The following is a 13,469-nucleotide window of genomic DNA, read 5'->3' on the forward strand; positions in this document are numbered from 1 at the left end:
TTTTAGGTTTTTGTTGCGATTACATTGCGGGAGGAAGTGAAAGTTGCGAGAAATTGTTACGATTTTCTCTTTTTGTGATTTAACATTGAGTGATATGTTAAATATTAAGTTATTACTGAAAAACTATTGATTAAAAACAGACACTGAGAAATGGTCCTATAAACAACTTTACCAATATAAAAGATTACCAGGACTACAAAAATGCAGAAAAATAGGCTTTACTTATCCAAATGCACCTGTTGGTTCAAAAGTTAAAGTGCAGAGAACCTCACAGCACAACATGAAGTTACCTTCAAATATAATATAAATGCCTCAGCTTTCATGTAAGAAAAAAAACTATTAATACTAGTACTGTGTGCAGGCAGTCTCTCCTGAAGACTAAATTAAACAATAATTATAAACTAATAAAATAAATGGCTCAGGCTTCATAGAAGAAAAAACAATTTGAACAGAATCTCACAGTATGATGCTGAAGCTGCCTAAACAATGGAAAATAAAATGCCATTTTGGCAAAAATGTTGGCATCCATTAATTTCTTGTATTAAGTAAAAAAAATAATAATAATGTAAAGTGCACACAGTCCTTCACTGTAAACATAACACACTTTCAGAATTTAAGCCTATATAAACACTGACTCGCACATCATGCAATGTTGCCAGATACTGCTGACATTTTCCAGTCCTAAATGCGTTCAAAACCCACCAAAATGCACTTGAAACCGCCCAATCTGGCAACACTGCGCGCATGCTGCTTCTCTTGAACGTATACACGGAAGTAAGGCGGAAGGTAGTTTGTCGACGTCACCTCAAGACGACGCCAACGATTGGTCAAATTTGCGGGAAAGTTGCGGTGATTGGATATAATTGCAACACCGCCCTGAATTCGCGGGGATTGGTTGAATTTGCGTTGAAGTTGCAAATCGCAACATCCTGGAGACTCTGTTTTTTTGCTTGGCCCAGACTCTGTCTCCTCACTCACTGTAGCTTTAGGTACTAAAAATCGATCCATTTTGTCTCTGGTAAAGGCTAGCTGAAGTTCGCTAAATGTCTGCAATAGTAACTTATTCTGGTTTATTTTTCCTCATGTTGCGCCCCCCCTTAAGAACTCTGGCGCGCCCCACACTTTGAAAAGCCCTGGTCTACAGCATTTCTTTCCATGTGCCTAAGACTTTTTGCACAGTACTGTATATGCACACCAGTTTATGCCGTAGTTGGCTTAACCATAGTCTGAAATCTGGGTTAAAATCAACACCCGTGTGCTGTGCTTGATGTAAGTCACACTCCCAGTGAGAATAATTCAGAAACCTGTGTGTTGTACTGACAGTGGCATAACCAGAAATTAATTTTGAAGGGATCAGGAAATCTAAAGAAAATCATAATTTTATTTACTTATCTGTGCAACTGGGAAGTGTGGCGCACTTGAGCATTTCAGGTGGATGTCAGACAGCAGCAGGTCATTGTAACTGTGCTAATAATCTCCCAGTGTGACCTTCATTCTCAGGAACAGTGGAAATACAGCACTATCAGAATCATTACACGCACCACACACATTTATGTATGAACGTTGTTTCAGGGTGGAGTTTTCTTTTAGTTAGTAAAGAAACCGTTGCCAGTGTTGATGATATATTTTTTTTAAATTTATAATTATTTATAGATAAGTATTATTAAGCACATATTAAAGTTATATTCTAATTTAAACCTGGGTATCTTTTACGAAATGTTTTTATCTTTAAAAAAAAAAAAAGGCACACACATTTTTATTAAAAGTTTCATTGCCTTGTTTGTTTGTTTTTGCGGATCATAAATTTTCCAACAACAGTAATATCAAGTGTCGCTGCATGATTTCTGCCCGTTTGTGTTTCTGAATAATGATGAAGGGCCCTTGGGGGCGTGTCTAAAGCAGGGCTGACAGAAAAGCGTTCAGCACAGACCTTTTTAGGGCAATTTTTCATGCACATATGACTTTATTTCGTCATGGGGGATGTCCTGTCTTCCCTCCCCCCCAGATACTGGTTTCTTCCTCATTTGTCTTTTTTTTTTTTTTTTCTTTGCCACTGTTACCTCAGGCTTGCTCATTAAGGATAAACTTATAAATTTTACATATATGAATTTATATCTGGAATTTCCATATTTCTGTAAAGCTGCTTTGTGACAACATCCATTGTTAAACGCGCTATACAAATAAGATTGAATTGAACTGAATTCCTTTAAACTATACGGTCTTTATCAGGCACTGAGGGCACGATTCGATTTACTTATGGAGGTTTCCATCTCTTCATAATGGATTGTAGCATACTTGTGCGAGGGTTAATCAACAGTTATTCCACGAAATCGAGTCGTACATGAGCTGATGGCATCTCGTTGACTCGATTTCGTGGAATAACCGTTTTATTCTATCCACATTCACTGGATTTTGAGAGAGCTTTTTTTTTTTCAAATAAATGGAAAAAATAACTTGTACAAAAAATACAATAAATAGATAATAAATAACTTTATATAAAACATCTGACGAAATCATTTCCGCTGAGAATGTAAACAAATTGGGTGAAATGACGGGAGCAATTTGTGAAAAATGCTGTAATAATTCTTGAAAAATAAGGTGCGTTCTTACCATTAAATACTTTTTTTTTTTTTTTTTTTTTTTTTTTTTGTAATTTTGGGGGTTTTATTTTCAAGTAGTTTTTTTATTTCGTCCCCAGTTGGTTCAGCAACACGCGCCGCCATTTTGTTTTTTTCTACTCTTGGTATACGAGCTGATAGCCTAGTACTAGTAGTAGAGTAGCCAATCAGAGCGAGCGATTGCTCATATCCAGTGAATGTGGATAGAATAATTGTTTATAACAGCTCAAAGCTTGTTTGTGTGTGAAATGAGAGTTGCTTAAAGGGGAACAGAGGGCAATATATAGAGTAAATATAACAATAAAACACACATTAACGAACCTTATTCAAGACTTACAAAAGTTTTTTGTTCTAAGGTTGGAAAGTTATAGTGTTTTGAAAGTAGCTCGAGCAAACTATTTCCGCAGTTTGAACAGCCCGCCATGATATTAATTTTATCCAATCAGAATGCATGTTCATTTTCTCTGCGTAACACTCATGACGTATGTATGTGCCCAGTTGTGTTGGCTCATTGAGGTTGGGAATAGCACGTGTGAATCGGAAAGTAGGATGAATTGTAAGTGATCGGCTACACAATGCCACAGTGTGTTGCTTTCGGGTGTAATAACAGGACCGATGGAAAGCATAACGATCCTCCAGACGTGTCTTTTGCGGGATCTCTTCGTATGATTCGACAGAGCTGTCGCTTTCACTTGATGCGCCCGACGCCATGATTACACGCTTCTCTCCTAGTGCAGTGGGTAGGGCTGACGTCACGGTCTTTTAAAAACGGTGACTCTTGTGCCGTTTAGCGTACCGACTATTATATTTACAATTACCAAGATATTTCGTTGTTTTCTAGTATATAAATTTGATAGAATACTTAATACGTTACTTTGTCACATCAGCAACTGTATATGTTATATTTGGTACCCCTTTAAGCAATTTCAGTATCGCTTGTTCGAGTTCAAGCTCTGTAATTTTAAAAAAAAAAAAAGTATTCTTTGTGCATTCCAGAATGTCCAACATCCCTGCTTGTTTCCTTGGATCGGCCCAGACCCATAATGTATTTGCTGACTTAAAAAAGTAGGTAGACTTATGCTATGATCTGATCTAAATCTTTAGAGCATCATGGTTGTATTTTTCTCATCAGTGTGTTTTGTTTTATGTGTGACCTCTAGGGGTGAATTCAGAGTTGTGTACATGACACCAGAATTCTGTTCTGGGAACATAGCTCTGCTTGAACAGCTGAATAAGTCGATTGGTAAGCGCAAACAGGCTTTTTTTTTTTTAAAGACTGACCTTGTTTTCCATGTGATGTGGCTCTGGAGGAGGCTGTGGCATTTTGGAAAGCTGTTTCAAACATGAGTCAGTCATTTTCTTCCAGCAAGGCATCATGAGGCGGGATTGACTGCCTACTTCATTTGCAGTGTGTGCGTTTTTTTTTTTTTTTTTTTAAATGTCTTGGTGGATGGGACCGCTGAGATTTAAAGAAATATTCCTAAGGGTAGTATCTCACTGGGTTGTGACAGCCTGCGACTAGTTGGAGACACAATTGCGATAAAATGTACAAATTAGCGGCAATTTTCACTTGGAATCGCACTGAATTGATATTCGAGTATTTTACCGCAATTGCTGTGTCTCCAACTAGTCGCAGGCTGTCGCAGCCTAGCTTTCCCTCAGCAGGCAGGGAAGTACAGGAAGCCTCACGGAAACGGACTTGAGAAGGGTTCGCGACGGCTTTGCGACACCAGCGACGCATTCGCGGCTATTTTGAGAAATTTTGTCGCACTAATTTTTTGGACATGTTCAAAATTTCAGCGATGAAGGAGCGACGCTTTGCGACTCATGCGAGGAAATTGAGAAGCCCCGCGAATGTTTCAAGACACTTTTGAAACTCTCGTGCGAATGACGTTCGCAATTTGTCGCAAGCTGTCGCAGCCCAGTGAGATACTGGCTTAACCTGACGAGCATGGATTTTTTTTTTTTACCCAATATGAGCATAATTTGAGAATCTTCATGAGTTTTCTATTGTGTGTGTGTGTATATATATATATATATCTCCCCCCAGGTATTTGTCTGATTGCAGTGGATGAAGCCCATTGTATTTCACAGTGGGGGCACGATTTTAGAAGTGCTTATCGAGACCTTGGCAAATTGAAAAGATGCCTTCCGAATGTAAGTTACATTCTTGTCAAAATTGCAATAAAGCATCCTACTTGGTTTCTCTGTTTCATTTGATTAATATATTGATTCCACTATTATATAGGTTCCTATTGTGGCACTCACAGCCACAGCAAGCCCCTCTATTCGGGATGACATAGTGAAAAGCCTCCACCTGGCGAACCCTGTCGTTACTTGCACCTCTTTCGACCGGCCCAACCTCTATCTGGATGTGGATCGCAAATCTGGTGACATCATTCAAGACCTTAAGTCGTTTTTGGTGAAAAAGACGGGGTGTGCCATTAGCCTCTTTATAAACCATTTGGTTAATGCTAATTTCTTAAAGGACTGCTGGTAATATGTTTTGTTGGCGGAAATCTCGTTTTAGGGGCGATTATGAATTTGAGGGCTCAGCCATCGTGTACTGCCAATCAAAGAAGGAAACGGAAAGAGTGACATCTGCTCTATTTAAGCTGGGCATCCGCTGTGGAGCATACCACGCAGGTCTCGGCATCAAACGGAGGAAAGAGACACAGTATCAGTTCATGAGAGATGAGATACAGGTCTGGCTTTGCTTTAATTTTGCCCTTGCTGGTAGAAAAATGTCATTGCAAGCTATTTGCACGATCACGTGACCCCTACGTTCACACTGGCGAGCAAAAAAGCGGCAGGCGACCATTCATTCTTGACAACATGAGCAACATGGAGCTGCAATTTAAGCAACAGTGCCAAGAGATAAAGCAGCATATTTGTGTTTAGACTTTCTCAGTTCTCTTACAATTAGGTATGACGGGGAAAAGCAACAAACCAAAGCAAATGAAATCCTTGAAAGAAATCATGGTGCCTTCTGTGTGTGTGGTTTGTACAGATCGGTACAGCACTGACTCGGGGCACTTCACAGCCATCAGAGAGAGTTGTGGGGGTTTTTTTGTTTGTTTTTTTTCTTTGCTCAATAAATAAATATTAAAATTGGAGAAAGAAATGTTTTCTTAGCATATTTTTCTTTCCTGGAGGACATAATATTGTAATAGCAGGTGGTATGATGGTTGATCCAGTGTTCCTGTTGTAAGATATTGATTTTGTCCACACGCTCTCACTTTTTCACTGGCATGGCATGCTTTCACGTTTCATCCAACACAATCCACACACAATACAACGCGACGGGGCTGAAAACTAAACAAAGGGAAAAAATAGAGAGCGAGCGAGAACATGATTTTCAAATTGCAGTATATTTTGGTCGTGAGTGCTGGCTGTAAATATGGTCCTTGTGAAATTATAGGATATTTGCATTATATATACACTGATAGTCATATTAAATGAGACCATGATATAAATATTTGGCCATACCACCCACTAAATCATTAACAAACCCTATGAGGCTGATAGTTAACTCGATTCATTCATTTTAAAGGAACAGTCCACCCTACTTCCATAATGAAATCTGATGTTCTCTGAATTGAGACGAGCTGATCCGTACCTCTCCGAGCTTTGCGCGACCTCCCAGTCAGTCAGACGCGCTGTCACTCCTGTTAGCAATGTAGCTAGGCTCAGTATGGCCAATGGTATTCTTTGGGGCTGTAGTTAGATGCGACCAAACTCTTCCGCGTTTTTCCTGTTTACATAGGTTTATATGACCAGTGATATGAAACAAGTTCAGTTACACAAATTGAAACATAGCGATTTTCTATGCTATGGAAAGTCCGCACTATAATGACAGGCGTACTAACACCTTCTGCGCGCTTCGGCAGCGCATTGATACGGAGCTCAGATATCAATGCGCTGCCGAAGCGCGCAGAAGGTGTTAGTACGCCTGTCATTATAGTGCGGACTTTCCATAGCATAGAAAATCGCTACGTTTCAATTTGTGTAACTGAACTTGTTTCATGTCACTGGTCATATAAACCTACCGGTATGTAAACAGGAAAAACGCGGAAGAGTTTGGTCGCATCTAACTACAGCCCCAAAAAATACCATTGGCCATACTGAGCCTAGCTACATTGCTAACAGGAGTGACAGCGCGTCTGACTGACTGGGAGGTCGCGCAAAGCTCGGAGAGGTACGGATCAGCTCGTCTCAATTCAGATAAGAGCATATTTCATTATGGAAGTACGGTGGACTGTTCCTTTAAAAATTATTCTTTGCTTTTCCTAGTGTGTGGTGGCTACCGTAGCTTTTGGAATGGGAATTAACAAGCCTGATATTAGAAAGGTCATTCATTATGGAGCCCCGAAAGAGATGGAGTCTTACTACCAGGAGATTGGACGAGCAGGCAGAGACGGACTGCCCAGTGCCTGCCATGTCCTCTGGACACCGAGCGACATGGCACTCAACAGGTGACTCTCTTTTCTCACGCTCATTTTCTTCTAGAGTCGCTTTCTTGCAAGGCTTAGCATCGTGAAGAATCCGTGTGTTCTCAGTCAAGCATTTTATCTAATCAAAATGCATCTCAAACCTGAGACCTAGTTACCCATTTGCCTAGGTTTCTTCTCAACCAGACGAAGAGTGACCGATTCAGGGGCTACAAAATGGAAATGATGGCCAAGATGGAGAAGTATTTGAATTCCACTAAGTGCAGAAGGAAGTAGGTTGACTGTGTGCCTGGAAATTTTCTTATGTGTTTTACATATGTAAATAAGCTGGCTTGACAACCCCATCTTTTGTCTTGTTCCTGTAATAGAACTTTTTTAAAACGTTCATTGTGTCCAACAGTCCTTTTCGACTTATTTGTAGAATAATATTATATTCCCATAAACAATACTATCCTCTCGTAGTCAGATTTTTTTTAAAACCAGAGTTCACTTTTGATACGAAATGTGCAAGTTAGAATAAATGCTGTTAATTTGTTTATTGATTGAAAAAAGCTTCTTGTCGCAGAAACTACTTCTGAGATAAAACGTTGTCTTACAAACATTGTTTTAAATCTTTTTTTTTTCTTCCCTCCCAATTATTCATATTGAAATAAATTTTTGCAGGTTAATCTTATCACATTTTGAGGATAAGCAACTCAGAAAAGTCACTTCAGGTATACTGGGGACCGCCAAGTGTTGTGACAACTGCAAATCTGGGTACGTGTCATACCCAGCTTATGGAAAACAATGAAATGTATTAAAATACATTATTTGATAAGAGAAAAGTGACCATTTATCTACGGACTTAACCATTAGTAGCATGTATTTTCTAGTCTCTGCTCATATTTCTTGATATCATTCGATTGCCTGTAATCTCAAAGCTGTTTTCTCTCTCAGTAATTGTCCACTGTCTATAATCATCATGCCATTTTCCCCATTCTCATTTTCCATCTCTATAATCATCTACTCTATAATCATCCGGTCATTGACTGTATGTCAGTTGTTGTGTGTTCTTTCTGGGCATCTTGTGAAATTTTACTGACAGCTCCATGAATGATCGAAATGCCTGAGAAGTCTGATATATGTCTGGCGTTTTGCTGATCTAGTAGTCGAAACCTTAATAATGAAAGAAGACTATTAAAATATCTATATCTACTAAAATAGAGGGCTATTAAAATACCAATAGGATTCAAGATATGGGTTTACAGTTTGAGATTATGTATGCTTACAATAATACGCACAAGTGAGCTCTGAATATTATACAAGGAAGAATGGTGCAATTGGCTTAACTCGGACACAGGAAGTTTAAACCCAGAATTGCGTAATCATCAAGTTAGCACTTTAAAGCTACAAAGAACATGGAGCTTTCCATGAAAGTGTGTGTTTTGTCAGCAGCAAGCTAGCCATTCGTGATCATGAGTTTGATTTATTTACTTTCTCAAAACTGTTTTAGATTTAACCAATTCATGCGTCTAATAATTGATCTAAAGTGTTAATACTGTTAAACTTGAAGTAGTGAAGTGATATTTATTGTTGATGGGGTGGGTGGCCTCCTGGACGCCTTCTTGGGGAGGTGTTCCAGGCATGTCCCCCCGGGAGGAGGCCCCGGGGAAGACCCAGGACACACTGGAGGGACTATGCCTCTCAGCTGGCCTGGGAACGCCTCGGTGTTCTTCCCGAGGAGCTGGCCGAGGTGTCTGGGGAAAGGGACGTTTGGGCTTCCATGCTCAGACTGCTGCCTCCGTGACCCAGCCCCGAATAAGCGGAAGAAGATGAGAAGAGACGAAGAGCGGGTGGCCATATTGACATGATGTCATATGTTGAACTCAGGGTTGAGGATACGTTCCTGTCTTTTTAGAGTAGGAATTCCAAATTCAAGGGGGGCATTTTCTTTTGTTTTAAATATCCTAGTTGTATATATGAAATTCAGTGTTACGAACGTTCATCAGACTTCAGTGTGACGCGAATCTGTGCTTTTGTAAGAGTCAGCTTTACTACTGCTGACACTGGAGATGCCGTCCAAAAATGCTAAATAAACGTTTCACAGAACGCACAACCATCATTACGTTTGTATATTACATACACAAAATGTTCCAGATTTTGGCCTTTTTCCAAAAAAAGACAATCTTCTTACTAAGCTGTTTACATGACTAATGAAAATTGGCTAATGAACATACCACTAATATTCCTGTTTACGTGCAGCCGTGCATACTCGGATTAATGCAAAACGCCCCCATGTTGGTTTGTGTACTGTGCACAGAGCTGACCGTAAACAGGCAAGAGGCTGTGTGCTGCAAACTGCCATAAAACCCCCCAGTTGAGATGCATATTCCAAATGCACTGTGTACATGTCCAAAGAATGCTCCTAAAACCCGAATAAGGGTTGTTTTACAATCAGGGTACGCAAGCTGAAAATCACATTTAACACTTATTATCTTCAATATCAAAAGGCTTGACTAAATAAACTTGGTTGTTTACTGTAGCCCTGTGATAGCTCTATTTACCATGCAAAAAACAATTTGGTGATGACGTTATTTTTGATGAATGTATGGCAATATATGTCACATTTAGCAAAATTACTCGTGTCATTTAGAAAAAGTGCTTTTTTTGACCACAGGTAGCTCCAAAAGGGATGCACTTAAATCATTCTTTATACCATAAAACACATATTTGGTTCCATATCATTGGAAACATAGTTAAGTTTTAATGCTGAATGCCAGTAAGCTTTCAGACTATTTTGATCAAATTAGTATGTAATTGTGTAAAAAAAAAAAAATGTCCTCTCCGAGACAGCTAATTTTTCAATATAAAATAACATATCTAAAATGATTATTTTCATCCTAAAATGTGGTCAAGACATTGGGACATAAATATTAGAGACAACTAACACAAAGCTTACAGCCTTATATTTAAAAGCACTATGGAAGTAGTGGATTCTGAATTGTCCAAAAAAAAAAATGTTCTCTCCGAGAATCACTTCATTTGTTTCTCCCATCTTATAGCAGATTACACAAAACTACCATACACACGTCAAAAAATTACCTGAAATCTGTTCTTTAACTTGTCCTTCACTTAAAAACTGGTACAAGAACCAGTTTGAATCAATTTGAATTTTGGACCCCTGTGACACAAACTTTGTACCCTGATTGTAAAACAACCCATAATATAGTCATGTCCCACATGTCTTAATTGGAAAATTCTAAATTTGGAAAAAGGCCAATTAAGTTATTCCACAAAATTAAGTCGTACATGAGCTGACGAGGCACATAGCGGCGAGTCGGCTATAAGCCCTGTAGGACGAGACTGAGTGGAATAACTGTTTTATTATATCCACATTCCCTGGATTTTGAGAAACGGAGCATTTTTAGTTTTATTTTTTGCAAATTTGATAAAAACTTTGATGCAAAATGTCCAACAAAATAATTTCTACTTTGAATGGAAACCAGTGAAATGACAGTAGCAATTTGTGAAGAATGCTATAATAATTCTTGAAAAATAAAAATAAAAAAATACGTTCTTACCATCAAATACTTTTTACTTGATATTTTGTTTTGCTTTTTTGTATTATTTTGGGGTTTTCTTCTTTAGGGTTTTTGGTGGTTGGCGAACCAACGTAAAGGTGCATTACTGCCAATGACTGGGCTGGAGTGTGGAACGAGATATTTGGCGGGGGATCTTTTAAACACTTGAACAATTTTTTGGGGGGTTTTGTTTTCGAGTAGAGTTTTTATTTTGTCCACGGTTGGTTCAGCAAAACGCGCCACCATTTTGTTTTTCTCTACTCATGGTATGCGAGCCGATATCTTAGTAGTAGAGTAGCCAATCGTAGGACGGAAGTAAAACGTACAGCGGAAATCAAAGTGACCACTGTTTTCAAAAGACGTGCGCGCCCTCTTTCGAATGCTGATCTAATCAAGCCGGAAGTTTTGTTTGTTTTGATAGAAATCAGGAAAGTTTGGAAAAAAAGTAGTCAGTAATCGTCATTTAAACTTGGTTTTTGTGCAATATTTTGTTTGGCAAACAGTTTTCAAAATGACAGCACTGACACCTGGCTGACACTTCACGTTTCGAAGTCTTGCACAGGTCTTGTGAAGCTCATGCTGATAAGCGACGCCTGCCGTGGACCAAACGAACTAAATTCAACACGGCTAAAAACCGAACAGGCCGATAAGTATAATATTTAATCGCAATTAGTTGCCAATACGAGTCACGATATAAGGTTACTAAAACCGAAAACGTAATTGAATAACACGTTAATTAAGAAAGAAAGCAAGTTTAAAAATGACTTCAGTTCTCCTTTAATGTATTAGAATGAGCACATTAACCTGTGATTGACTTTGTACCTGGTATTCTTGTCAGAGCTGCTTATAGAAGATTAATCAGCACGTTCGGACAATTCAGCAGTGATATGGTGTCAAGAAATATCAATGTCTCTGACAGATTTAGTTAGCAGCTGTCGTAGCTGTAATGTATTATTGTGATTTCCTCAGGCCCATTAAAACTGCGCTCCAGGACTGTTCAGACCAAGACGTTCAGGATTTCGGTGCGTGTGCGTTCCAGCTGATGGGGGCAGTGAGTGCAATGGGAGAGAAATTTGGTATTACAGCTCCCATACAGCTGCTGCGTGGCTCAGTAAGATTCAACACTACGACTACACAGTCATGGCTGAAGAATACACTCCATGCCTTCTTAATAGAATATTTGGTTCTTTGCCAGCTCATTTCCTCTTTGATTCTTGCAGACTTCTCAGAGAGTTCCTGAACGCTTTTGGCAGCACGCTTTGTTTGGTGCGGGCAAGAGTGTGTCTCAAGCCTGGTGGAGGGCGCTTGGCCGCGAGCTCATCAGCGAGAAGTACCTAATGGAGACTTCTGGTTATAAGAAGTTCACCACGCTCTGTAAACTCGCTCCCAAGGTACTGTTGCTTCAAGCACGCAGTGTAGTTCAAGTGAATACACAACATAGTATGACAGCGCTGTTTTCGCTAAGCAATAGAAATAAACCAAGTGTACGAAGTGATATAAGAAAACCCGATCTGATTTATTATAGTGTGGTTGAGATCATAAAGACAGTCATGCATGATATGATATGAGCTATATATATGGTCACAGGGCAAGACATGGTTAAGCAAAGCCCAGGATGAGAAGCACAGAACCCTCCTTCTTCATCCAAACAGGGATCTGTGTCCAAGAGTTTTTGTGCCAAAGTAAGTGGAAATATCTTCCTGACAGAGTTTACTGTATCACGGACTCAACTCCTCAATGTCTGACTTTAAACCCTGCACATGCATGTTTTCCTTACACGTTCTGTTCCTCCTTCCTGTCACACATTGACTTATTCTTTCCCTCGAGCTCTGATTTGCTCGTTCATGAGCTTGCGCTCTTCTTTACTCGCCTCACCTTCGCTCCTTGTTGTTAGGCTACGATTCATTTGTCTATTCACTCGTGCTCTTAATTGCTCACTCATTTACTTGCACTGACATGTTCACTCGTGCCGTGATTACTTCATCCATTCACTCACGCTCTGATTCATTCACTCATGCTCTGGCACGTTCACTGAAGCCTTCTGTATTAGGCCTTATTTAATTTCCAAAGGGTGTAGTGAACGTGAGAACAACCATATGTCGCTAAATGAGACATCAAAGCATGTACAGTGGGGCAAAAAAGTATTTAGTCAGCCACCAATTCTGCAAGTTCTCCCACTTAAAAAGATGAGATGGCCTGTAATTTTCATCATAGGTACACTTCAGCTATGAGAGACAGAATGGGGGGAAAGAATCCAGGAAATCACATTGTAGGATTTTTAATGAATTAATTGGTAAATTCCTCAGTAAAATAAGTATTTGGTCACCTTCAAACAAGCAAGATTTCTGGCTCTCACAGACCTGTAACTTCTTCTTTAAGAGGCTCCTCTGTCCTCCACTTGTTACCTGTATTAATGGCACCTGTTTGAACTCGTTATCAGTATAAAAGACACCTGTCCACAACCTCAAACAGTCACACTCCAAACCCCACTATGGCCAAGACCAAAGAGCTGTCAAAGGACACCAGAAACAAAGGCTACGTTCACACTGCAGGCTGAAGTGACTCAAATCCGATCTTTTCGCCCATATGTCACCTGTATCCGATCTTTTATTGACAATATGAACGACACAGATCCGATTTTTTCAAATCCGCGCTATTCTGCGCTGAAGTAGGCAGCGGGTCTCTCAAAAAAAAGTTACAACAACATGGCGCTTAATCACGGGCGCAGATAGAGGGTGGGACTCGTCCCACCCAGATTTAAATTCACCTCGTTCGGTCCCCCCCACTTATAGGGAGGAAAAAACGTCTATGCTGTCTTTCTTTGCATAAGGCAAACCTCA

At 39.6% G+C, this 13,469-nt stretch overlaps 1 protein-coding gene across 4 annotated transcripts in view; it reads left to right on the forward strand.

The window, feature by feature from the left end:
• Positions 1 to 13,469, forward strand: part of wrn (WRN RecQ like helicase) — a 138,438-nt gene that overhangs the window by 69,640 nt on the left and 55,329 nt on the right. For all 4 annotated transcript variants that reach the window (XM_060908210.1, XM_060908211.1, XM_060908212.1 and 1 more), the window contains 11 exons: positions 3,615 to 3,683; positions 3,779 to 3,861; positions 4,669 to 4,775; positions 4,867 to 5,054; positions 5,149 to 5,323; positions 6,912 to 7,093; positions 7,240 to 7,341; positions 7,733 to 7,825; positions 11,599 to 11,740; positions 11,850 to 12,020; positions 12,217 to 12,311. In XM_060908210.1, coding sequence (XP_060764193.1) covers positions 3,615 to 3,683; positions 3,779 to 3,861; positions 4,669 to 4,775; positions 4,867 to 5,054; positions 5,149 to 5,323; positions 6,912 to 7,093; positions 7,240 to 7,341; positions 7,733 to 7,825; positions 11,599 to 11,740; positions 11,850 to 12,020; positions 12,217 to 12,311 — 1,407 coding nt within the window. The remainder of the gene's footprint in view (positions 1 to 3,614; positions 3,684 to 3,778; positions 3,862 to 4,668; positions 4,776 to 4,866; positions 5,055 to 5,148; positions 5,324 to 6,911; positions 7,094 to 7,239; positions 7,342 to 7,732; positions 7,826 to 11,598; positions 11,741 to 11,849; positions 12,021 to 12,216; positions 12,312 to 13,469) is intronic.

Source organism: Neoarius graeffei, chromosome 25 (genome assembly GCF_027579695.1).
Source record: "Neoarius graeffei isolate fNeoGra1 chromosome 25, fNeoGra1.pri, whole genome shotgun sequence".
Classification (NCBI taxonomy): domain Eukaryota; kingdom Metazoa; phylum Chordata; class Actinopteri; order Siluriformes; family Ariidae; genus Neoarius; species Neoarius graeffei.